Source organism: Cebus imitator, unplaced genomic scaffold (genome assembly GCF_001604975.1).
Source record: "Cebus imitator isolate Cc_AM_T3 unplaced genomic scaffold, Cebus_imitator-1.0 Scaffold29, whole genome shotgun sequence".
NCBI lineage: Eukaryota > Metazoa > Chordata > Mammalia > Primates > Cebidae > Cebus > Cebus imitator.
Genome location: NW_016107344.1, coordinates 8202440 through 8229625, shown reverse-complemented (window position 1 = coordinate 8229625; position 27186 = coordinate 8202440). Strand labels below are relative to the sequence as shown.

Sequence of the window (27186 nt, the reverse complement as noted above, 5' to 3'; positions counted from 1 at the left end):
TAACGATCAAGAGGAGGGCCTTAAATGTCAACATATGTTTGGATTTTACCCTACAGGCAATGAGGCAACACTGAAGATTTTTTTAAATAGGAAAACAGGAAGACAAAAAAGTTTTTTATAGATAGCAGAATGAAAACAACAGAGTATAAAAAAAATTCAAGAAATTCTAAATAGAACTTCTTACTCTTTCATAAGAACGTTAGCAACTACCTTGTTTTAATACCTAATGATATAACAAATCATACAATTAAATACTTGTCAGTTTTTCTAAACTGAATAAGGAAAGGTGTGTGGAGGAGAAACAGCAAATACTATACTAAGATCAGCCTCCCTCCTTTTTGAAGGCAAATGGGTAAAAGTGAATTCAAAGACAAATCCTCTCCTAGATTACAAAGGTTTCAAGACAGGGAGTGCCCATACGCTCGGCGTGAAAAGTAAGCCCCACACTTGGCAGCTTGGGGAATTCCTTGCCCCACGCAGCAAAGGAGAGATAGCCGCAGGTTACCTCGAAAGCGTCAATTACTCCACACTCAAGGCCTGACCAGCCGCCAATGCAGACACTTAGAGGGACCTCAGACGTCTCCAGTCGGAAGCTCAAGGTTGCAGGGCCCCAACAAGGAATTTTAGGGTAGAGGACCGTTAGAACCCGTAACCAAGGCAACCATCTACGCACTCGCAAGGAGGACGGAAGCAGCGGTGGCGCACACTCCCACAAGCCGCCGGAAGTCAGCTCCCCGGATATCCCGACGCGCGGAAAGCAATGCCCTATGGGAGATGGAGTACAAGGACGAGCCCCGCCCCGGCCACTGGAGGAAATGGCTACGGGCCCCGCCTTGCCGCCCCTCCTCACTCTCACCCAATCCCCGCGGCCGTCAGAGAGCCAACCAATGTTTTTCTCGGCGTTTTCCCGCGAGAAGTGTTACTAATATCCAGGAGCGGGAAGCGGAGAACCTCCGGGTGAGGCGTTGTTGTTTCTAGCTTGACGCCTTTTGCCGGAAGAGCACTGCTGGGGTTAGGCTTCTGCGCGGCGAGACAACATGCTCAAGTCCAAGACGTTCTTAAAAAAGACCCGGGCGGGCGGCGTGATGAAGATCGTGCGCGAGCATTACCTGCGAGACGACATAGGCTGCGGTGCGGCCGGGTGCACAGCGTGTGGCGGGGCGCACGAGGGGCCGGCCTTGGAGCCGCAGCCCCAGGACCCGGCAAGCAGCCTCTGCCCGCAGCCGCACTACTTGTTGCCTGACACTAACGTGTTACTCCACCAGGTGCGTGGGCGGGCGAACCGCGGACACTGCGGCCCCACCGGGACAAGGGGTGAGAGAGATAGGGAAACTGAGGCCCAGGGAGGCGGGTCTTTGGCAGTGTCCCATACCTACGGAGAGGCAAACCCCCTGGGGATCCGAGCTTCCTGTTTCCCAGGCCGAGGTTCTTTTCCTTTAGCTTTAAAAAATTTAGTTCTTGGAGTCGTATTTTAGACACGTTATTTTTCTAACTCCTGGTGTCTCTTCTGCCTTAGATTGTAAGTGCCTGGAGGCCGGGGACCTGGGATTCTGTGGCCTCCAGCCTGCGACTCCCAGGCAGCTTGTAAGTGCCTACGAACAAAAACTATGTGGGCCAACGTATTTCTTTATTAATACCCTTAATTCTACGAAGTTTTGTGATTGGTCTGTTTAAGTGTGCTTTTTTAATAGATCTGAAGGGTTTAATGATTTGTCTCGTTTTCTGTAGCCAAATAGCTCGTTGGCTTAAGTTATTCAGTTTTTTTTTAAAACATAAAGTATTGATGCCCAACATAAAACAGGATTTTATATTTGACAGAAGCAATTTACAAATGAATACAGGAAAAATTGACTTTATTTTTCTTTTTTTAAGATTGATGTTCTTGAGGACCCTGCCATCAGGAATGTAATTGTGCTACAAACAGTTCTTCAAGAAGTGAGAAATCGCAGTGCCCCCGTTTATAAACGTATCCGAGATGTGACTAATAACCAAGAGAAGCATTTCTATACTTTCACTAATGAGCACCATAGGTAGGAGAAATATTATGTTAAATATTAGAAAACCACAGGATTAGCTAAAGTGGGGAGAGGGTTCCTGGGAGTAAATTGTGACCTTGTCAGAAGTTAAGTGATAGATTTCATACCTTATTTGATTCTTACATGCCTGTGCAGAAGATAATGCTAAGTGGATCTCTCTAAGGTCACACAGGCATTGGTGGGCTCAAGCCTGGAACCAATGCTGCTGACTCCTAGACTACAGTAGGTACTTTTATTTCCCAAATGTTTTCATTTCAAATTGGTTTTAGCATGAGTTGGACCGTAGAATCTTGGAAGATGAGATTTGCCTAGGTTCCTGGAATACCATATTATGTGAACAACTAACAGAGAGTAATAAAATGTATGAGTTTGTGAAGGGGAGGTTTAAAAATAGAAAGTAGATTTATTCTTCATGGTCTTTTCAAAAGTTTAATACTGTGTAACTGATTACATTGAGTAAGATTAGGTTAAGGAATAGAATTCTTTGTTATGTTTTGAGATTCAAGACCTTTGAACTTAATGTGTGGTCTCAGAACATATGATATTGCCTATTGTGTTATAATACATAAATAATCTATGGTGGGTATTTATGGTACTTTTATTAGCTTAGATCTGGGTTTCTCAATCTTGAGATTATAGATATTTTAGACTGAATAATTTTTTTGTGTGATGGGAAAGCTGTTTTATACATTGTAGGATGTTTAGCATCCCTGGCCTCTACCCACTCCTCAGCAGCAGTCACCACCCCTTACCCACATCACCACCGTCACTGACTTGTAATGATGCAAAATCCCCGGGGGGGTGGTGGGAGTAAATTCACTGGATTGAGAACCATTGGATTAAGTAAGAGTGTAGAATTCTGGTAATGAAATTCCATCAGATTATGCACGTTTTTTAAATCCTTAATTTCTCGAATTTCTTGATTCTTATATCTCAAACTTCAGTATTCTTGTAAAGAATACCAGTAAAGTCTTTGTAGACTTCTTATTCCTAGTACCTCCTTGAAATCTGGAAATAGAAATATACTTGTTTTTCAGTGCAGAAAGACCCAAGTTTAAAACTAATTCAAAAATTTATGACTGTGTCTTTCACTGATAAGCTTAAAGCACTAGCACCTGGGCATAGTGGCTCGTGTCTGTAATCCTGGCACTTTGGGAGGTTGAGGCGGGCAGATCGTTTGAGGCCAGGACTTCCAGACCAGCCTAGCTAACATGGAAAAACCCTGTCTCTTAAAAATACAAAAATTAGCTGGTTGTGGTGGTGCATGCCTCTAGTCCTAGCTACTTGGGAGGCTGGGTTGAGAGGATCACTTGAAGCTGGGAGGCAGAGGTTGCAGTGAGCTGAAATCATGCCACTGTACTTCAGCCTGCGCTACAGAGCAAGACTGTCTCAGTTTAAAAAAAAAAAAAAAAGCATTAGCAAGTAGTTTTGATGATGGGGAATAAAATAATTCTAGAACTATTAATTTGTAAGTCAATTTAATCTTGTTAAGTACTGTAAGCTATTGTGCTGAACTTTGCTGTTGTACTTAAATCTGGCTTTGATGAACAGGTTTAAAGAAATAGATAAATGTGTTGACATACTTGGGAGTTTAGATAGAAAAAAATATGTAATCAAAACTATTAATGTAGCTGAGTTTTCAGTCTCTACATGGCTTCAGCTATTTATTTATTGTTTACCATGGATAATATCTATGCATTATTTATTAATGATGGTAGAATTCTGATTATAAATGATCTAATTTTACTATTAGTAGCTTTTGGGAATTGCTGCTAACCTACAGTTTGAATGAAATCTGATTATCAGACCTGTGAAATTTTATTATAATTCGTTTCAACAAACTATTTAGTGTCTTAACCTAAAGTATGAGTTCTGATCTTGAATTGCTCTTTTTAGGAAAAAAATTGTATTGGCCTTTTTCTTCTCCCGTAATTAACATAGTTTTCTACTTTTCCAAGCAAATTGTTTTCTTAGAAACTTAACTATAAGAATTCTGGGCCGGGCGCGGTGGCTCACGCCTGTAATCCCAGCACTTTGGGGGGCCGAGGCGGGTGGATCACGAGGTCAAGAGATCGAGACCATCCTGGTCAACATGGTGAAACCCCATCTCTACTAAAAATACAAAAATTAGCTGGGCATGGTGGTGCATGCCTGTAGTCCTAGCTACTCGGGAGGCTGAGGCAGGAAAATTGCCTTGAACCCAGGAGGCGGAGGTTGCGGTGAGCCGAGATCGTGCCATTGCACTCCAGTCTGGGTTACAACAGTGAAACTCCGTCTCAAAAAAAAAAAAAAAAAAAAAAGAATTCTGATCTCTTCTCTGAGATGTACATTTGAATACATTCAAGAGAAAAGATAACCATTGACTTTTTCCTCGTTTCGTGGTTGTTAAGGATTTGTGTGCTAAGAGTTTTCACATATCCTTGTTTCTATTGATTTCCTTTTATTTTGTTTGTTTTTCTTTCCTTTACATTTAGAGAAACCTATGTAGAACAAGAACAGGGAGAAAATGCTAATGACAGGAATGATAGAGCTATTCGAGTAGCAGCAAAATGGTACAATGAACATTTGAAGAAAATGTCAGCAGACAACCAGCTGCAAGTTATCTTCATAACAAATGACAGGAAAAACAAAGAGAAAGCTGTAGAAGAAGGAATACCAGCTTTTACTTGTAAGTCTACATGTAGAAGTAGTTAGTGCATTTTTGCAAATGCATTTAAAAATAATCATCAGGCCTGTGGTCAGATGTTCACTTTAGTATTTTCATAGTCCTATGTAACTTCATGTGATATTTTTGTATAAATTTCACATAGTTTTTAAGCCAAGTATATTGTGGTGCCCAATGACTGTTAATTTTCGCCTATTTGGAACTGATTTAGCAGTGAAAGCTCATAAATATACTGGAACCCCTGCCTCTGCTTAGGGATGATCACATCAACAGGTCGTTGAGTTTTGTTTTTTAAATAAATTGAGGCCAGGTGCTGTAATCCCAACACTTTGGGAGGTCAGGGCAAGAGGCTTGCTTGAGACCAAGAGTTTAAGACCAGCCTGGGCAACATAGCAAGACTGTGTCTCTACAGAAAAAAAAAAAAACCATGCTTGGTGGTGTGTGACTGTAGTCCCAGCTACTCCGGAGGCTAAGGTAGGAAGATAGCTTGAGCCCAGGGCTTCTAGGTTGTAGTGATGTATAATTGCGCCACTGCACTCTAGCCTGAGAGACTGAGTGAGATTCTGTCTCTTAATGAATGAAAGAATGAAATGTATACTGTCACAAACAATGCTATCCATTTTTTTTCATATCTAAGGAAAAGGCACTATCAAAAACAACATAAACTTATTTTTTCAGGTGAAGAATATGTAAAGAGCCTAACTGCTAACCCTGAACTCATAGATCGTCTTGCTTGTTTGTCTGAAGAAGGGGTATGTTTTTATTTTGTTTTTGAAAAGTGAAAGTATTAAAATAGCCACTTTGGGATATTAGGGATATAGTTACCAAATCGAAAAATTGGAATGTCAGTAGGTAAGCTGGATTTGGAATAGTTGCTGTGTTATAAACAAGAGTGGATGTAATAGGCTTATTGAAATGCCATTCCTAAAAGAGCTAACTTTCTGAAATAGATGCATTCTCAGTAACCTGAGTAGGGCCTGGCACATGATAGCACTATTTGGTTGAGAAAAAAATGAATGGAATCCATGGCCGATTCGTTAATAAGGAGTAGCTGTTTGACAAATAAAGAAGTGGCAGGCACTGCAGACAGAGGAAAGAAGAGGGAGGGGAGTGTCCAGATAGTAAGGACTTAGAATTCTGTAGGTATAAAGATCTCCCTGAAGGGCTGCTATGAAGAGAAGATAGAGGAAAGGATTCCGAGAGCTCTTCCTTATATGTCAGGCTAAGAAACAGTAAGGGTATATGAATGTGGATTGGTGGAGCAGGAGAAAATCATCAGAAATGGTATTTATTTGTAAGACCACTCTCATGTCAGTGTGTAAGATCATGCATTTTATCCAGGAAAGATCAGAGGCGGAGAGGTGAGTAAAGGAGTCATTGCAATAGCTGATGTGAGAAGGACTGCTAAGGGAATAAATTCTGAGCCTTCATTTTCTTACATATAAATATATAATGTTTAGCGATAATGACTTCGTAGTATTGTTATAAGGATCAAATAAAATGATAACTGTAACATTAATATAATTTCCATCTCAGTGCCTGGCACATACCTATATTAAATATAATTGGTAGCCCTTGTTACAGAAATAGGTTTTAAGTGATAGGACATTGTACATAAATCCAGTCTTTACATTTCGTTCATACTTTGTTACCTTTAAGATACTTTATGAAACCAAAAGGAAATGAGAAGATAAAAGTTGGGTTTGATTTTTGAAATACAGATTTATGATTGCCCTAAGATGTAGCCACTTAGTTGTATGTGGCTGTTTAAATTTAATACGTATTAAAAATTTAGTTTCTTGATGTTACTATCTTTCAAGTGCCCAAGAGAAACTTGTGCATAGTGGCTACCACATTAGAGATCACAAAATGAATATTTCCTTCATCATAGGAAGTTGTTTCTGTTAGCACTCGTCTATAAGAAACACTGCTATAGTTTCTCATATTCAGAATTGTGTGTACTATAATGTAGATTTCAAAAATTATCTGATATTAATACTAGCTGTGTATTGAGTGAACAGAAGACTTATTAGTTGCATCTGTTGGTCTGCTTATTTCATAGAATGAAATAGAAAGTGGAAAAATAATATTTTCAGAGCATCTTCCCTTAAGTAAGCTACAGCAAGGCATAAAATCTGGTACATACCTTCAAGGAACATTTAGAGCCAGCAGGGAAAATTACTTAGAAGCTACCGTGTGGATTCATGGCGACAATGAAGAAAATAAAGAGGCAAGTATATACATAAATTCCTTATACACTAAAATAAAGATGCTATTTTATATATTACGACCAGTTAATGGTAAATGCTATTTGCATAGCATATGAGGCTTCCCATCCTTTAAAGCAAATAGTAACCCTTTTTTTTTCTTTTGCAGTGCTCGCTATTTGTCAGGTTTTTTAAATCTTTGTGCATGGCATTTCATTTAATATTTAATCCAACCAAAAAAAGTACGTAGTGTACTCTTTTTTGACCGATCAGGACCTTGAGATTTAGAGAGTGTAAGTAATTTTCCCAAGGTCTCTTGGTACCATTGTAAGTTATGATGAAGCCATGAACACAACCTGTGTTTTCTGACTCATGTTTTTTCTGCCTGATGTTGAGAAATTAAGGGTGTGGAATTAGGGACACTATAGAGAAAGAAAATCTATAAAGGAGAAATAGAGATTTCATAGAGACATTCTGAGTGTATGTAAATATCTTTTTGATGATCTTCCCATTTTTGTATTGCATTAAAATGTATTTGGGCACATGCCCTCTATTGTTTTAAACAGATAATCTTACAGGGACTTAAACATTTAAACAGAGCTATTCATGAAGATATTGTGGCTGTGGAGCTTCTCCCAAAGAGTCAGTGGGTAGCACCGTCTTCTGTGGTTTTACATGATGAAGGTCAAAATGAAGATGATGTGGAGAAAGAAGAAGAGAGAGAACAAATGGTATGAATCTAAGCAGGTTTTTTGTTTTGTTTTGTCCGTGTAGCTTTGTATTATTAGTTAATGTGTCAGCTTTGAAAAAAGCCAAGTTTCATTGCTTTCAGAATTATTGCATAAAATTATAGTTCTATACATTTAATACATATCATACACGGTTTTTTCTCTTGTATTTATCTTTCTTTTATTGTCTTAATGTGCTCAAATAAATGGGTTTAAATGCAAACAGACTGTTAATACAAGTAGGAAACTGAAAATGTATGACAAAGTATGTGATTTAACTTCATGAGGTTTAAGTAAAAACAAATTTAAAGTTTTCTGAAATGCTTTAATGTTTTAGGAAAGGTGCTAGGAACTGCTTTAGAAAAGGCTTTAGGTAGGCTGGGCGCGGTGGCTCACGCCTGTAATCCTAGCACTTTGGGAGGCCGAGGCGGGTGGATCACGAAGTCAAGAGATAGAGACCATTCTGGTCAACATGGTGAAACCCCATCTCTACTGAAAATACAAAAAATCAGCTGGGCCTGGTGGCGCGTGCCTGTAATCCCAGCTACTCAGGAGGCTGAGGCAGGAGAATTGCCTGAACCCAGGAGGCAGAGGTTGCGGTGAGCCGAGATCGCACCATTGCACTCCAGCCTGGGTAACAAGAGCAAAACTCCGTCTCATAAATAAATAAATAAATAAATAGAAAAGGCTTTAGGTAAAATTCCTTTAACATAATAGATGTATTTCTGGGCTATTGTATTTGTGCAACTACCATATTTATTATGAAGAGAATAATTTTGGTTATTATGAGCTAAGTTACTTGATATGACCTGTTTATTTCTATATTTTATAATTAATATTATAAGTAGTTGGAATACATGTAACAGTTTTGTATTCTTTTTCCTTTATTTATATTCATTGCTCTGGAGTCTCACTATGAAATTATCCATGGAGAATCCAGGCCTTTGGATAGTGTTAAGAGGTGAAATATCATAAGAACTTTTGTTATTTCTAATAGCAGATACTCTTTATTTGGGATTTTATTTTGTATGAGGAATAACCTTTAAAGATACATTACTTTTTAACTGAATTAATAAACAAAGGTTCAAAGGAAATTAGTCACCATACCACGTAGCTAATTTGTGCAAACCAGTACTGGAAACCGGGTCTAATTTCCAGACCTGTGTGTATTTTAGTTGGTAAATCCTCATGTTAAACCTGTACAGTGTTGAGTTCTGACATATGTATTCAGTTATATTTATTTATTTTTGCTTTGTGAATGGGTTTTGTAGTGCGTTATTATCAAGAGAAAATGTCTGTGGTTTGGTTTGGCATGTTCTCGTCTAGAATTTTGAAATATCAACATTCTGTAGTCTTAGGTCATAATTTACTGCCTGAGTGGATTAGTATCCATGAATGCATTTTGATTTTGAAAGGAGATGGTCTTACTAAGAGGAATATAACTGAACATTTTTATTTTTATATCACAGCTTAAGACTGCTGTAAGTGAGAAAATGTTAAAGCCTACAGGTAGAGTTGTAGGAATAATAAAAAGGAATTGGAGACCATATTGTGGCATGCTTTCCAAGTCTGACATTAAGGAGGTGAGTAAAGAGCATTACTGTGTAATAAAGCAATGATAAACATGTAATAGAACTTATAGCCTTTCTTTTGCCTCCATCCTCAGATTTTTTTGTATGTAAGATCTTTATTTCTAATTTTTGCTAGTCAAGAAGACATCTCTTTACACCTGCTGATAAGAGAATCCCTCGAATTCGCATAGAAACCAGACAGGCTTCTACATTAGAAGGACGGAGAATTATTGTTGCTATTGATGGTTGGCCCAGAAATTCCAGATACCCAAATGTAAGCTTAAAGTATTAATTTTATTTGGGGATGTTTAATTAAAATTTTGTGAACAGTATTTCTGCTTTTAATAAAAATCGAATCTACTTTTATGTAGGATTTGTACTGAAATTTAGGGCTATTTCACAAAGTAATTGGTAAGTAACATGTCTACTTTGAAAATTAATTTTATGAAATTCCAGGGTAAATCATTTGGTTACTCTAATGTAAATTTCTTTTTTTTGAGAGTCTCACTGCGTTGTCCCGGCTGGAGTGCAGTGGTGCGATGTCAGCTCACTGCAACCTCTGCCTCCCAGGTTCAAGTGATTCTGTGTCTCAGTTTCCCAATTAGGTGGGACTACAGGTGTGTGCTAACCCACCCAGCTAATTTTTAGTAGAGACGGAGTTTCACCATGTTGGCCAGGCTGGTCTTGAATTCCTGGCCTCAAGTGATCCACCCACCTGAGCCCTCCAAAGTGCTGAGATTACAAGCGTGAGCCACTGTGCCCGGCCTCTTTTATGTAAATTTTTAAACCAATAACTTTTATTGATCGTGATTATGGCAAGTGAGTTCCAGACAGATCTAATAAACAGATTTTGAAACTATTATATTGGAATCACATTTTAAACTTGAACTTTAATAAGAAATAGATGCTTTAGGATATAAGAACTCAACCCTCATGAAGTCTCCATCATAAATCAGTTGAGAGGTTTTGTCTATACCAAAGGGTCATTTTTAAGAAGTCATTATGGGAATATTTAGGAATACTGAGATGACATGTAAATGCTGAAGGATTTAATACGATAAGATGTAAATTTGCTATAAAATAGGCCTTCCTAATAGTGCCTCTTGGTTTCAGGGACACTTTGTGAAAAATTTGGGCGATGTCGGAGAGAAAGAGACTGAAACAGAAGTTTTGTTACTTGAACATGATGTTCCGCATCAACCTTTTTCACAGGCTGTTCTTAGTTTTCTGCCAAAGATGCCCTGGAGCATTACTGAAAAGGTAAGTTGAAAGTAATTTGTAGTGACGTTATAAATTATTTTTTAAATAATTTATTATTATAATAATAACATCATTATTTTAGCAGAAAAGATGAACCCTGCAAGCCATACTACTGTATACTGCTTACTCTTAAGCCAATGTTTTCTAGACTCCATTCTAAGAAACAATGGTATTGCATGTTAGTTGGTATTTGCCCAAGAAGGCTTCCATTGTTAAGTAAGTTTGAAAAAAATGGACCAAACTAATTAGATTTCTTCCTAGTGGGACTTCTTGGGGCTTTGCTATGATCTGTTAATGGGAGTCTCCAAGAAGGAGATAAGTAAAAAAAAAGTTTTAATTTCTGTGTTTTTAAATATGTAGACACCATGGGCCCTCTTTTCCTGCATTTAGTTAGGTATTGCATTCTTAGGAATCACAGAACATTTGCTTCTTCAATGAAAGATAAGTTTTTCTGTGGAGCAGACACTTCCATGTGTTAAATGTTTCAAAGGTAAGGAAACCGCTAGTTATAAATCATATGTGGTGTCTCTCTGCTCCAGTGCAGGAAAAAGAAATGTGGTTGTCATCAAGAAAATACAGCTAAATTGTTTTTGTATGCGTCTTACTGATTTCACAAGAGCTGTTAATATGTTTTAGTTGTGCTTTGGACGTAATTTATTTGTTTCTAATCTTATGTCTTCTAGGACATGAAAAACCGAGAAGACCTGAGGCATCTGTGTATTTGTAGTGTGGACCCACCAGGATGTACTGATATAGATGATGCTCTGCATTGTAGAGAACTTGAAAATGGAAATTTGGAGGTATTCATATGTAGTCATATTTTTATCTAAATATGGTTCTGTTCTGAGTTCATGTTCTTTTGACCTAGAATATATTTTTTACTGCTTACTCTTGTGTGGTATAATTATAGCTGCACACTAACGACCATGTGTCAGAAGTTGAAATGGTAGACGTGACTGAGTCTTTTTAAAATTTAGCTAAATTTTATCTTACTAAAGCTCCATTGGTACATTTGCCCAATCAAGCATATTGACCTCCTTTTATTTTTACCTTTTTAAGGTTGGTGTTCATATTGCTGATGTGAGCCATTTTATTAGGCCAGGAAATGCCTTGGATCAAGAATCAGCCAGAAGAGGAACAACTGTGTATCTTTGTGAAAAGGTAAATATACTGAATTTAAAAATTTAACCACTATGGACACTTATGGATTCTTAAACAGCCATGAATTAGCTAAGAAAAATACATGGAATAAGGTGGCTTTAAATCACTAAATATGTTGCAAATTTTTATTATCAAGTGGTTCAGATAACAAAGTATTGTGGGCCAGGCATGGTGGCTCACGCCTGTAATCCCAGCACTTTGGGAGGCCAAGGTGGGCAGATCACCTGAGCATGGGGGTTCGGGACCAGCCTGACCAACACAGAGAAAAATACAAAATTAGTTGGACATGGCGGCACAAGCCTGTAATCCCAGCTACTCCGGAGGCTGAGGCAGGAGGATGGCTTGAACGTGGGAGGCAGAGGTTGCTGTGAGCTGAGAATGCGCGGATGTACTCCAGCCTCGGCAACAAGGGTGAAACTCCATCTCGAAAACAAACAAAAAAACAAAGTATTGTGAAAGTCAAGGGGAAGGATACGCTTAGTCTGTTATCGATTTGTTCTTAAAGTTCTTCTGTATACTTTTTTCCAAAAATTTAGTTTCTCTTTTCTTTTTTTAGTATTTTAAAAACACCTTATAGTTTATATTAAGCATTGGAGAAAGGTCCAGTTATAGAGTATGTCAGTTATCAAGTATAAACTTGTACAGACCAGAGATTTAAAACTTTCAGAGGACAGATAGGTTGTTAATGTAGAGGACTTAAACTTAGATTAATTAGCCTGAAGTCCAGTTTTCCTTCATAGCTTTCCTTCTTTAACAGTTTTGTGTAAGTACTTTTATAGAAACATACCTTTCATTTGACCTTTTCTCAATTCTCCTATTTACAAAAATCAGAACACTCTTTTCTTTCCTTGTTTGATTAATGCTATTTGAGAATAGAACCTCAAATAAATGTATGGATATAGCTGAGTAATCTGTGTTCTGTTTTTATGTTTCGCAGAGGATTGACATGGTTCCAGAGTTGCTTAGCTCTAATTTGTGTTCCTTAAAATGTGACGTTGACAGGTATTTCTACATAGCTTTTTTTCCTTGAAGACATTGTATTTACTACTTTAACCTGATTCCTATTAAATACTCTGTATTTTCCTTCATAGGCTGGCATTTTCATGTATTTGGGAAATGAATCACAGTGCTGAAATCTTAAAAACGAAGTTTACCAAAAGTGTTATTAATTCGAAGGTTCGTTTCATGGCTAATCTCTAATGTTTAAACTTTTTGGTACTTTTTTGAAAAAGGCTAAATAATGTTAAATTTTTGTAAAGATTCATGTATATGGATGTATATACACACACCCATATAAAAATATTCATGTATTTGAAAAGAGATGTATAATTGTTTATATTTACTTACCCTAAAATAGAAAAAACATATACATATAAATGGCTGAGATACAAACATAGTCTAAAAAAATCCACAGCTGCAGGCACATGCTTACACACGTACAGATGCACTTAAATTTACACTAAAACTCATTTGGCCCTTTTGCTACCTACTCTCAAAGAAGAATGCAGAAAGCAGGTCTTATTGCCAGCTTTCTTTGACCCTTTCTATATTGCTAATACCAGGCCAAAATAACCAGCCCCAGCCCCAGTGCCATCACCTAAATTTGAGATTGCCGCCCACCTCTCAAGAAGTTTTCAATCAAGCTAGATGCTCTTTTGAACATGTAAAGCGGATATACAGACAAATGTATTTCAGTTTGGATGGGAGGGGAAGAGTCTTTCTAGGCAGAAAAACAAGGGCTAGGTCTGTGCTCTCAGGATGAGGGGGTGGGTATTGTTATAGCAAAATTTAGAGGGTTTTCTTTTTCCCCAGTATCTGCTTAATTCTTGATGTTATTCAGAAATTAGTTCATGTTGCAGTTGTCCTGTATTCAGAAGCTTACAAAGTGTATACACTTGAGAAAACCAACTAGTGGTTTTATCCCGTAACTGACGAACCCTAGTAATTGACATTGTTCCTACTTATAATTGGTTAATGTTTTAAAACTTAGCATGTCCACCTCTTCTCTCTTTGGACTTTCTTGCAGAAATGATGTTTAAGTCACTTTTGGATTTCAGTAGAACTAGCCTGAGATCACGTATATTCAGAATGGAGCCAGTTGTCTTTCTTGTCCTTTTCCTTTTTTAATACCTCTCCCAAGAATCCTTTCTGTTCTTTCTCATTTTGCCCTACATCTTTCTTCAAGGTTTGCCAAACCCATTATCTTCTAATGATCTGGTTTTCAAACTTAACCTGTTTTTCTGGCCCTTTGGCATCCTTCTTGCTGTTCTGCTAACTAGTGGTTGGAAAGAAAGCAGTGTTAGGCTGACACATAGTGATGGGTGCATTATTTAAGCCACCACAGTTTGTACTTTTAAATAAGAATGACTTTTAGTTCTTTAAGACTTGGTCAGTATAACAAAATTATATGAAAAAAACCTAGTTAACATAGAACATAAAATCTGTTTCAGAGTGAAAACTCTTAGCCCTTAGTAGATGAGTTGGCTCTCCCAGGAATCTAACCTGACCTGCATTATCTAACTGTTATGCTCTTTCTTTTTTTCACTTATGAAGCTACTCTTTAAAAATAAGTTTTAAAAAAAGGTGAATTTCTGTGAGAGAAATAGGAACAGAAGCAGTTATTTGTGTATTTGGGTTGTTTGTCATTGGGGATTACTTTAACTCTTTTCTACTGTGATTTGTCTGGTTTTTACAGGCTTAATTTTGGGCATTTATTAGATTTCCTCCAAAACATGATGTCTCTACTCCTGCAGTCTTAATTATTTGCAGGGGAGTAATGATCATCTGGAAAGGATTTCACATTTGTTGTCAGAGAAAGAGTTGATCTAACCTACCTTTGTGTTTTATTTTTGTATTATCTGGGTATTTATACAGTAACTGTAATATACAAGTAAAGTTTACAATTTGTTTGCTAACAACATTGCCATTTTACCTTTTAAAATATGTTTGTTTATGTTGTATAATGCCTCAGGTAAGAATTAATGAACTAGAAATCAGGTGTGAAGTATAAAGTCACAGCTAAGAATTTCTCTTGTTACCGATTTTAGGTTTTCTGAAATCATGAAGTTTATGTAGTGGAAGCAGGAGGACATATTGCAAACCATTTTTCTATCATTTATGAGAATTATGTAACATACAGTTTCTTTTTTAGGCATCTCTGACATATGCTGAAGCTCAGTTGAGAATTGATTCAGCAAATATGCGTGATGATATCACCACTAGTCTCCGTGGACTGAATAAACTAGCCAAAATTCTGAAGAAAAAAAGGATTGAAAAAGGGTATATTTTGTTTTTCATAGTTTTAAGATAATCTTTCTACACGTTACATTGTTCACTCATGGGCAGTGATAGAGACTCCTGTTTGTTCTAGCTTCCTTTTATTTATTTTGAGATGGAGTCTCACTCTGTCACCCAGGCTAGAGTGCAATGGTGCAATGTCAGCTCACTGCAATCTCTGCCTACCAGATTCAAGAGATTTTCCTGCCTCAGCCTCCCAAATAGCTGGGATTACAGGTGCCCACCACCACACCTGGCTAGTTCTTGTATTTTTAGTAGAGACGGGATTTTACCATGTTTGCAGGCTGGTCTTAAACTCCTGACCTTAGGCAATCCACCTGCCTCAGCCTCCCAAAATGCTGGGATTACAGGCGTAAGCCACGATGCCCAGCCTCTAGCTTCCTTTTAAATGTTAGCAATTTGATTCTGGACTGATGTTTGTTCAGGAGTTTCATCCTTGTAATTTGTTGTGCTAAAAATTATGTTTGAGTTAAAGATCTTGAAGAAATTCTAGGAAGAAAAGAACTCCTTAAGACTTACATAGATTGTTTCTAATTTTAATTAGAAATGCGTTTTCAGATTGGACATTGGATTTCAGAGGTTTAAATAAATGTAGATTAGGTTCTCCTTGCACTTTAAATTTTAGAGATTATTTAACTCAACCTCCTCATTTTTTTTAGACAATTAAAAGCTGCATAAAAGGAGTCCTCCCAAAGATCTGACTAGTAGCATATATGAGTCTTTTAGCTGTTCTATCATGGCTTTTGCCTAACTACAAAAGGCATAAGGTGTAGGGAATTAACTCAGAGTTGTTGAAGGAAAGCAGTTAAAAGAAGTACATGAACGTTCTAGATGCTGGGTCTCAGGATTCCCAAGCCCATCTAGGATAGGGGTCACAAGCTGTTACTAAAGGGCTTTTTGTGGTGAGTGCAGATTGTACATTTGTGTCGTTTCTTAAGATGTGCCTGTTTAAATTCATTAAAATTGATAAAATTAACAACTTAGTTCTTTAACCTACTAGCCATATTTCAAGTGCTCGATAGCCACGTGACTAATGACTGTTGTATTGGACAGGGAACACATAGAACATTTCCATCACTGCAGAAAGTGCTGTTGGACAGTGTTTGAGGTAGTTACATTGAGCTATACCTATGTCTACTAACACCTCAGTTTTCAGGGGATTTTTTCACGTGATCTTAAATATGAAATTTGAAACTGAAAGGATTACTTGGGTATGCTAAAACCCAGTGGATGCTATTAAACTGGAGCAAAACTTTCACTCAAGTCGTCACTTAGATATAAGAAGAAGATAATTGGATTTTTTTGTGAGACACAAAATGCCACAAAGGTTTTCTTTTTTTAAAGCAACGTAAATAAAATGTAAATTGAAGCTGTATTGACTTTAGTGGTTTTAAAGTAAGAATTTGCATCTGTAACATAGAATTTTAAAACTGGGGAAGATATTTTTTAGTTTCAACAGTCTGTATTTTTTAATTTGGTAAGTAGATGGTTGTCTACTGGTAAAACATCATTGAATCACTTTAGTCTTAGGGAGAATTGAAAAAACAATCAGAAAAAAAGCCATATTTTGCCTTCTTAAAGTATTAATACTCATGGATAGACATAATATTTTAGGTGTTCTATGAGGAAAAATCAAAATGTGATAAGTATACCTTGCTTTTTATGTCAAATACATTAATAAATAAATATCAGATCTGATGTAGAGCCTTGTTTTAAGTGCACTACAAGGCAAGAAAGGATTTGAGATTCTCTTTCTAGTATGTATTCCTGCTATGGTTCTTTTAATGCAGGTGAGGAATTGAGGAAGGTAAGTACTTAGACTTAGTATTTCACTTAACTTGTTCCATGTCAGCTTAATTTTTCTTCTCCCCTTTGATTATTCAAGGTTGCCCAGCCTCATTAAAAGTTTTAGTTTTAGGTTGATTTGGAGCTGACCTGCTAAAAGCTGTGTCAAGGTATAAGGAAACATTAGACTTGCGTAGCCTTGTGGGAATTTACTTTCCAAAGGACAATTTGCCAGCTCATTAAATGAATTATGCGTGTAAAGCCCTGAGCGTGAATTGTTTATCTGACACTTAGCACTCAAATATTAATAACCATCACTACTTGTAACGTATTAGTAGGTTATCAGTTTTTGCTCTGTTGGTTCAATCTTCGTGGAAGATACTTTTGAACTGTGGATCTTCTGGTATTACTAAACTACCTGTGGCAGCTTCTTTTTTACCTGTCTTTATTGTCCCTTGCCTCAGTGACTGTTTTCTGTAGTAAATTAAATATGGCCAATCCCCTTCTTTATTTGTAAAAGTGATTAAAAACCTGTGTAGCTCAATAAAAACTCATCGTTTGGATACAGAAGATATATAAACCCTCAGAAGCACAGGGATTCAGATTTCCTTGTGTTGCTATCATCCTCTCTTGTTAAATGCATTTTAAATTTCTAAAATACTAAGCTATTTGTTAAAATAGGAACATAAAATAGCAGATGGTCATAAAGCCTTCAGGAGAGCAACTCTTACGCACTTTCTGTAGTCATTGTCTTTTTTAAAGAATAATTTCTATAATTTTGTCTTATTGGCTTGCTTGACTATAGTTTGTCTCTTTTTTTATTTAGGGCTTTGACTCTGTCTTCTCCTGAAGTTCGATTCCACATGGACAGTGAAACTCATGATCCTATAGATCTGCAGACCAAGGAACTTAGGTTTGTAAGTTTTTTGATGGGTAGAAGATAAGATTTTTTTGTTTTAAATGTAATGTCGACTGTAAGTACAAATAACAAAAATATTTATATACAACGTAATGATCAGGATCATGATTTTTACTTTTTTGGCTTATGAAAGAAAAGTAAATTTAAGCTCAGTTTTTTCTTATATAAAACTGGGTTTAGTAGCATAATGGAAGAACTTTCCATTTGAATTTGTTTGTTTTGATGTATTATGTATTAGAACTTAATAGTCGTTATAAGTAAAAAAAGATGACCCTGATTAATTTCTAAAGTATTTAATATAGCATATACTGTAGTGCAGGGCTTCCCAGCCCCTGGGCTGTGAGCATTACCATGTGAGCTTTGCCTTCTGTCACATCAGTGGCACTATTAGATTCTCATTGGCACACCAGCCCTACTGTGAACTGTGCATATGCAGGATCTAGATTGTGCGCTTCTTATGAGAATCCAATGCCTGATGAAACCATCCCTCCCTCCCCTTGTCACATAGAAAAAATTGTCTTCCATGAAACCAGTCCGTGGTACCAGAAAGATGGGGGCAGGATAGAATAATGGATAGTGGGACAGAACAATGGATAGCAGAATAGAGTTATGGTGAAGATTATGAGCTATGAAGTCCGACTCCCTAGGTTTGGATCCCTCTGCTGTCATTACCATTATATTTCCAACTATTTAAAGTAGGTATTTGATCTCTCCTTGCCTCAATTCATTTTTCTGTAAATTGCCTATGATTGATAATGGCACCTACCTCATAGGGTGCTATGAGGAATATACAGATATTAATTATTTTTGTTTATTGATTTAGTTAAGATGATGTAGGAAACAATAATATTTTTTGTTAAATCAGTTTAGGCCTCTTTCTAGCTTCTTAATTATGTTAATTCTGGAATTAAACATGCATATACTCTTTTCTAATAAATGACCAAGGGTTAAAAATGGGAATATACTCAAATTTCTTACTTAGAACCAATATGTGCTATACTGCTATTGTAAAATCTAAAAATCCCTCATAGAGAACTTCTGTGTAAGTATGTCTAATGTTAATGCTAACAATGAGCTGAGTAAGTAGGAGCTTTCGTTGAGAAAAAGGTTGATACTAGCTTTGCCAAAGTAAAACATCACCTATTTCTTCTCACTAAGAAGAAGAAAGAATACATTTCTAAGATGTTGTCCCCATATCATTGGAGGTCTTTCTAATATTTTTTAAATGAATATACTTTGTCAAGAAGTTACAAGATGAAACTTGTATAAAAGTTAATAATACACGTTCAGTGACTTGAGACACAGAAAGCACTATATCAACAGAAAATGGATCATTTACTAAAACTAACCTAAAAATGTATATGAATAACTATATAGAGAATGACAGTAGTATCAGATTGGTTAAGAATTTTGAAGTCAGATTTCGTGGACTCAGATTCTCATTGCTAATTACTCTCACCTTGAGCAAGAGAATAATGAACATATCTTCAATTTTCTCATCTGTAAAACAGGGTGTATGTGTGTGTGTCTGTGTCTCTGTGTGTGTGTTGAGGGTGAGTTGTACTTACAGTATAATCGCTGACCCATTTTAAGTGTCCAGATTAGCTATTATAAATATGATCTCTTTGTTTTAGTAATGTATTGTTGAAAATTTTGGTTTTTTAAGCCAAAATTTGTATGATCTAAATAGCTTTTAATTCTTAGTAAACTTTATTGATTTATGATTAAGTATATTTTGGACCTTGTAAAATGAAGTGAAAATGTTTGTTTTTGTATTATATGCAAATAGAGTAGTAAGGCTTCTGGTTTTGAGTGCAATCGTGTTGTTGTTTTTTGACACAGTCTTGCTCTGTCACCCAGGCTGGAGAGCAGTGATGCAATCTCGGCTCACTGCAACCTCCATCTCCTGGGTTGAAGTGATTCTTACCCCTCAGCCTCTCTAGCTGGGACTGTAAGCATGTGCCACAAGACCTGGCTAATTTTTTTGTATTTTTAGGAGCATTGGGGTTTCGCCATGTTGGACAGGCTGGTCTCGAACTCCTGGGGTCAAGTGATTTGCCCGCCTTGGCCTCCCAAAGTACTGGGATTACAGGTCTGAGCCACTGCGCCTGGCTCAGTGCAATTTGTAAAGTCTCCTCTAGTATGTGAGATTTATTCATGCAGTAGATGCATAATAAGAGATTGCTAGCAGAGTAACTGAGAGATGAAAGAATTGTAAGTTGTTTAAAATACAAATGTACACACACATATGAATGTTTACATAGGAAATGCTCTTATTATCTTCTTGGTAACAAAGGTAGCCTGTGAAAAAATATAATATAGAGAAGTCTCAGGTTCTCTTTTTTTTGTTGTTGTTTAATGCTTTTTCCATTGGCAGGGAAACAAATTCCATGGTTGAAGAATTTATGTTACTTGCCAATATCTCTGTTGCAAAAAAAATTCATGAGGAATTTTCTGAACATGCTCTGCTTCGAAAACATCCTGCACCGCCTCCATCAAATTATGAAATTCTTGTTAAGGCAGCCAGGTCAAGGGTAAGGTCCTATAGTTTGAAAAATCATCTATTTGTGTTTTGATCTGTCTGTTCTAAATAATTTTGTATTCATATCTCCATAAAAGTTTTGTTGTTTAAGAAGACTATGCCAATAGTTGTTTTTCTTTTTTTTTTTTTTTTGAGCCAGGTCTCACTCTTGTTACTCAGACTGGAGTGCACTGGTGCAATCTCAGCTCACTGCACCCTCCACCTCCGGGTCTCAAGCCATCCTCCTGCCTCAGCCTCTTGAGGAGCTGGGACTGCAGGCGCACACCACCACGAGCAGCTAATTTTTTGTATTTTTTTTCTGGTATAGATAGGTTTTCACTATGTTGCCCAGGCTGGTCTCAAACTCCCAGTGTCAAGTAATTATCCCACCTCAGCCTCCCAAAGTGCTGGGATTACAGGTGTGAGCCACTGCACTCAACCTAACGTTTTTTAAAAAACACCCTATGCTAAAGCCAGGTGTTTAGACTAAGATGTATTCAGCATCCTGGTTATATAAAACTCTTCCATGTTTCTTGCCTTTATGCATGTTTTTTATGTCTGTGCTGCTTCATGGCTCCTGTGAACTGCCTCACTTTACAAATCATATATTTCATTTTTTGTTTTTTTTTTACTTCAACTAAGTCCTTTCCATATCATGTTCCTAAGAAAGAAGTGCATTTATTACATAAATGCAAAAGAGGAAAATATAGAAAGGCCACCATTTTTTCAGCCCTGCATACTCCCTACCTCTTGTTAGTAGATTTTCATTTAGGGGTACCCCTTGGGTGACTATGGCTTACATTACTTTTCCTTGGATTAGCTAATTAGGCCTTACCTTTCCCACCTAGAAGAGAGCTGGGAAGTAGTGTTGGACTGCAGAGCATTATTCTAACATGATGGCATTGATTTCTGATTTTGGATCAGACTTTTACGGCATGCATACCTACCTTCTCCATATTCACTGGAATTGAATCAGCTGCTCAGTCCTCTGCTCCAAGGCTTATTCTATAAATAGGGAATTTTCCTTCATTGTCTTATTTCTTCCAAAGACCTAAAAGAAGAGATGTATTTTTGACTCATCTCCGCAGAGTAGAACAAAGCAGCCAAATTTGATGAATCAGAACATTGTTCTAGTGTAGTGACTAGTACAGTTTTGTTTCTGGTCATTACTTCTGCTTTGAAGGGAAGGAAAGTAACAAAAATATGATGTTTGTTTGGTCAGATTGGTTTATTTTGAAGACATAATGGTACTGGACTTAGAAGTGTTTAATATGGTGCTCTTCCCTCCTTTTTGTTTACAGAATTTGGAAATTAAGACTGATACAGCCAAGTCTTTGGCTGAGTCTTTGGATCGGGCCGAATCTCCTGCTTTTCCGTATCTAAACACTCTGTTAAGAATATTAGCCACTCGCTGTATGATGCAAGCTGTGTACTTCTGTTCTGGAATGGATAATGATTTTCATCACTATGGCTTAGCATCTCCAATATACACACATTTTACTTCACCCATCAGAAGGTATTAATTATTTCCTTACACAATTAAAGATCATAGAAAATAATTTTGAATTTTAAAAGCACCTATTAATACTGACATACCATGGTTCTCATTTCTCCCTCATCTTTCTAGATACGCAGATGTCATCGTTCATCGGCTTTTGGCTGTGGCTATTGGGGCTGACTGTACTTACCCTGAGTTGACAGACAAACACAAGCTTGCAGATATATGTAAAAATCTCAATTACCGGCACAAAATGGCTCAGTATGCCCAGCGTGCATCAGTGGCTTTTCATACCCAGGTATTTGCCTTCTGTTGGGACTGCTAGGAAAGATGAAGTTTTGTTCATTTTTTATTTAATTTCAAATTTTTTTGTTGATTTCAAAATATTTTAAGACTAAATAAGTTATATGTTATTTTACAGCTGTTTTTCAAAAGCAAAGGAATAGTAAGTGAAGAAGCCTATATTTTATTTGTAAGAAAGAATGCTATTGTGGTATTAATTCCAAAGTATGGTTTAGAAGGGACAGTCTTTTTTGAAGAAAAGGACAAACCAAACCCACGGCTTATTTATGATGATGAGGTATAGTATTTCTCATGTTTGTTTTCTGGGGGGTACATTTTCTTTAAGAGTTCTTAAATGGTACCTATAAAGCATAAAATAAAATTATTTTTTGTACTCTGAAGAATTTATCCTGATCTCCAAATACATGCCAGAAAATCTACATTTAATTTTGCCACCTGAGCTATGGTTTATCTACATTTAATTTTGCCACCTGAGCTATGGTTTTACTCACAGTTTGTCACCGCCATCTATGTACTCATGTGCAGTTGTTGTCTTTGATTTCTTTCTTTTAGACCATGTTAAGCTTTGCTCGACCGATAAAGGAATAAATGACTACTGATAGCTCAGGGAAGGAACTTTTTTTAACTTACAGTGTCTCTTATTTGACACACACTCCCTGTTCTCCTTAGTAGAACTGCAGCTCTTAGAGAATAGTCAAACAATAAACTGGCCAAATCACCTTTGTGTTCCTCTACTAGACTAAAAATCTGCTATTTACCAGGGTGATTAATTAATCACCAAGATTTTAAAGAATATATATATTGGAATTACCTTAATGAAGGAGAAAGTATGCACATAAATAGACCATATTTACATGAGACTACTAGGTTTGTGGCTTTTATGTCAAACATCTAGATGCTTACTAATTTTTATATTTAAACGTTTAAATTACTATGTAAGATAAATTGTAAAGGATGAGAACAAAGCCTCAAATGTAAGGAAGCAATTAAGAATGATAAAATGTGTTTTGTTTAGATACCCTCACTTAAAATAGAAGACACAGTGTTCCATGTATTTGATAAAGTTAAAGTGAAAATCGTGTTAGACTCATCTAATCTTCAGCATCAGAAAATCCGAATGTCTCTGGTAGAACCACAGGTAAGACCAAACTTAAAATTTCCATGTTGTGATGGAATGAACAGTACATACTTTGTCAAAGAGAGGGACATAGTTATTTCTGTTTAATGTTAACCCTGTAAGTGCTGTAGAAATCAAATATTTGCATAGCAAATCCTGTTTTCTCACTGATTTCCTCAGGTCATGGGATTCTAGACATCTGAGATTCTTTTCAGGTCTTTGATACCAAAATAAAAAGATCTTCCATTCTCCTGCTTAGTCTTTTTTCTCTAGAAGTTTTGAACTCTGCACTTTGAAAATAAAGTGTAGGTGTTTCACCTAAGATACTGTTAACTTGTGTACTTCCCCAACACACTTGAAACCTCTGATTCTGTCAATCACAGTGGCTCCCCATGTGGAAGACTGTATTACAGTTAAAAAAACTTCCCAGATGACCTGCTTCTCACCTATTGAGACTGTCTTTTACATTTTTGAACCACTGTTACTTTGTAAAGTAAATCACATTGTTTTCCCCCATTTGCATTACTTTAGATACCAGGAATAAGCATTCCTCCTGATAATATTTCAAACATGAACCTTAATGGACCAGAGAAAAAGAAGATGAAGTTTGAAAAATAGCTACATTCAAGAAAAGTCTTCAAAGACTGGTTTCCTTTTTAAAAGAAAAAACTTGAGAGAACACCTCTAAGCCTAAGTGTGTGATACAGTTTGTTTCTTTTAAGTACATTTTAATAATTTCAGACATTTGCATTTTTATTGAACAGTTGACTGTATCTATCCCATCATACAACTTTAGTTCTGGGTTGAATAGAATTATTTATGCAGAATAATTCAATTGAATATCCATCAGTTAAATACGGTGACAGGACAGCAACTTCAGGGATCTGTAAATATCATGTAAATGGAGTGCTCATCTGCCCATGGAGGAGCAGATTAATTTTGTGTAAGTACTTTGATTACTTAATATTGGTAGGAAAAAACTTTCATTTTCCTACAGAGGAAAATAGAACAATTTTAGAAGCAAGGAACAATCTCTTTCTAAGTCTTGAAAGCTGTCAGTGTTGAGAATGTAATCTCCTTTGTCATCTTTAATTTACCTAACTTACTAAGTGTTCTCTCACTCTCTTTAGAAGCTTCCTGTATATTATCAGTGGTCCTTGAACACCTGTGAATGTTTGGGAATTGATAGGAAGGCAAGAAGTAGGATATTTTGACCTGAATGGAGAGATGGTTGTATTTTTATTACCAGGTATAAGTGTAATCATCATTGTTGAACTTCAGCGCCAATGTCTCTCCATAATAAGACATTGGCATTCAAATGTCTATATCTTGTTACTTACAAAATAAAAGACAGATAATTAATGGCTTTTAAATTGTAGTTGTATCAGATTATATACACGAGGGGAACTGTATAAAGACATAATAAAGGGAACAGATTAAGTATTAATAAACTTTGGTATGCCACACTACTTCCCTTGCTAATCACAGAGATTAGTAATGATTGAATTAATATCTTCAAGAATATTTTGGGATAGGGTTGCCTTAAAACATTTTACTTGCCTTATTCAATTTCTAAAGCACTTAGAGTATGCCAGGTTCCGCTCAAGTAGACTATCTCTACCTTTGAGGAGTTTGCAGTATAGTGAGAAAAGACTGGCACGTAAATCAGCAGTTACACTAAATATACATAGTCATTTAGGCACTCAATAAATGTTGAATAATTTTTCCAGTTTCCTATTACTGAGGAAAACCTCCATACATTGAGGCAGAACTTGTGTCAGTTGGAGGAAGATAGACTTGAGTAGTCTTTGGTCCAATTAAAATGGGTAAGTGGCACTAACACAGTAGAGGAGAAGTCAACAAACCTTTTCTGCAAAGTGCCAGAAATTTTAGACTTTGTTGGCTGTGGTCTGTATCGCCACTATAGTATACAACTCTGCTGTTGATAGTGTGTAAAGAGCCATATACAATATGTAAACAAATGAACATGGCTGTATTCCAACAAAACCTGATTTGTTAAGTTTCATAGTCATAAGTCGCCATGATAAGGATATGTTCTGAGAAATGTCACTTGGCAATTTCGTCCATGTGTGAACATCATGATGTAGTTACACAAACCCAGATGGTATACCCTATTATGGCATCCTATATGGTATAGCCTACTGCTCCTAACCTACAAACCTGTATGGCATGTTACTGTACTGATTACTGTAGGCAGTTGTAACACAGTGCTAAGTATTTGAGTATCTAAACATATCTAAACATAGAAAAGGTACAGTAAAAATATAAAGTGGTACACCTATTTAGGACACTTGCCATGAACAGTTTGCAGGGCTGGAAGCTGGCTCTGGGTGAGTCAGTAAGTGGTTAGTGCATGTGAAGGCCTAGGATGTTACTGTGCACTACTATAGACTTTTATCAACACTATACACTTAGGCTACATAAATAATTTCACCATGATGTTACCATGGCTATGTCCCCAGGCAATAGGAATTTTTCAACTCCATTGCAATCTGGCAGTAGGAAAATTTAAACTCCATCATATATGTGGTCCACTGTTGACCAAAAGTTATACAGCATGTCATTATAATTTTGATGTGTCACAAAACATTACTTATTTGATTCCCCCACCCCCACCAACCATTTAAAAGACTTTGCCAGCCAGGTGCAGTGGTTCTCACCTGTAATCCTAGCACTTTGGGAGGCCGAGGTGGGTGGATCACCTGATGTCAGGAGTTCAAGACCAGCCTGGCAAACATGGCGAAACCCCATCTCTACTAAAAATACAGAAGTAGAGAGGCATGGTGGCGAGCACTGTAATCCCAGTTACTCAGGAGGCTGAGGCAGAAGAATTGCTTGACCCTGGGAGGCAGAGGTTGCAGTGAGCTGAGATCATGCCACTGCACTCCACCTGAGCCATAGAGCAAGACTGTCTCAAAAAAAAAAAAAAGGGAAAAACTGCCTACAGGCCATAGTTTACCTGCAATAGAGAACAATAGAGAAAAAGAGCAAGTAAGGCAGTGTGTGACTGGCCTTGTTTTATCTTTCCAAAAGTTTGTTTTCTTGTGCTTCAGCTAATAGGAAGGTTTAATTCAGGGATACGTCCCAACTGAGTAGTTCAAGATGATCAGAGACTTTGTTATTTTCCCCTAAGTCCTATTCAGTAATTTAAAATGTTTTGTTTCTAGTGCCAGTTCTTATGCTAAGCAGGTTACATGGAATATATTACTTAAAACTCAAAAAGCTCTATTAGGCCAGGACTATTATCTCCATTTAACAGATGAGAAAATGGAGGCATATGGTCCATTCTCACACTGCTATAAAGAAATACCCCAAACTGGGTAATTTATAAAGGAAAGAGGTTTAATTGACTCCTCAGTTCTGCATTGCTAGGGAGGCCTCAGGAAACTTACAATTATGGCGGAAGGCAAAGGAGAAGCAGGAACTCTTCTTCCTCACAGGGTAGCAGGACAAAGCAAGTGCAAGCAGGGGAAATGCCAGACGCTTATAAAACCATCAGATCTCATGAGACTGGCTCAGGATTACAGACACAGCATGAGGAAACCGCCCCCACGATCCCACCACCTCCACCTGGTCCCACCATTGACACTTGAGGATTGTTACAATTCAAGGTTAGATTTGGGTGGGGACACAGCCACACCATATCGGCTGAGATTAGGTAGTGACAGAGTAGGGATTTGAATACAGGTTATAGTCACCATTTTATTTCTTAACTTGTGCTATTAAAAAAACTATAGCCAGGGAGGCTTCTACCCTTAGTACCCAGGACTACTTTTATGTATACCAGTTGTTGTTATGTAAATTTTTTTTTTTTTTTTTGAGGCAGAGTTTTGCTGTTGTTACCCAGACTGGAGTACAATGGCACGATCTTGGCTCACTGCAACCTCCACCTCCTGGGTTCCAGCAATTCTCCTGCCTCAGCCTCCCGAATAGCTGGGACTACAGGCGCGCACCACCATGCCCAGCTAATTTTTTGTATTTTTAGTAGAGATGGGGTTTCACCTTGTCAACCAGGATGGTCTCGATCTCTTGACCTCATGATCCACCCGCCTCGGCCTCCCAAAGTGCTGGGATTATAGGCGTGAGCCACCATGCCC

At 37.1% G+C, this 27186-nt stretch overlaps 2 protein-coding genes across 5 annotated transcripts in view; one reads left to right on the top strand and one right to left on the bottom strand.

Annotated features, from left to right (window-relative positions):
• Window positions 1-807, bottom strand: part of PIBF1 (progesterone immunomodulatory binding factor 1) — a 233993-nt gene extending 233186 nt beyond the window's left edge. For both annotated transcript variants that reach the window (XM_017523632.2, XM_037736793.1), the window contains exon 1: window positions 506-807. The gene's annotated coding sequence lies outside the window, so the exon portion shown is untranslated. The remainder of the gene's footprint in view (window positions 1-505) is intronic.
• Window positions 657-24518, top strand: DIS3 (DIS3 homolog, exosome endoribonuclease and 3'-5' exoribonuclease). Of its 3 annotated transcripts, XM_017523629.2 has the most exons (22): window positions 756-1265; window positions 1517-1584; window positions 1873-2030; window positions 4511-4704; window positions 5380-5453; window positions 6764-6931; window positions 7475-7639; window positions 9106-9219; window positions 9344-9481; window positions 10321-10467; window positions 11151-11267; window positions 11527-11628; window positions 12566-12630; window positions 12720-12804; window positions 14780-14907; window positions 17537-17623; window positions 20007-20163; window positions 21452-21666; window positions 21778-21946; window positions 22070-22228; window positions 22967-23089; window positions 23600-23942. In XM_017523629.2, the coding sequence occupies exons 4-22, from the start codon at window positions 4611-4613 to the stop codon at window positions 23684-23686; spliced, it is 2394 nt and encodes a 797-aa protein (XP_017379118.1). In that variant the 5' UTR covers window positions 756-1265; window positions 1517-1584; window positions 1873-2030; window positions 4511-4610; the 3' UTR covers window positions 23687-23942. The 3 variants fall into 3 exon arrangements, with proteins under 3 accessions (XP_017379119.1, XP_017379118.1, XP_017379116.1); XM_017523630.2 differs by lacking the exon at window positions 1873-2030 and having other exon boundaries at window positions 657-1265; window positions 23600-24518; XM_017523627.2 differs by lacking the exon at window positions 1517-1584 and having other exon boundaries at window positions 922-1265; window positions 23600-24518.
• The last annotated feature ends 2668 nt before the right edge of the window (window positions 24519-27186 follow it).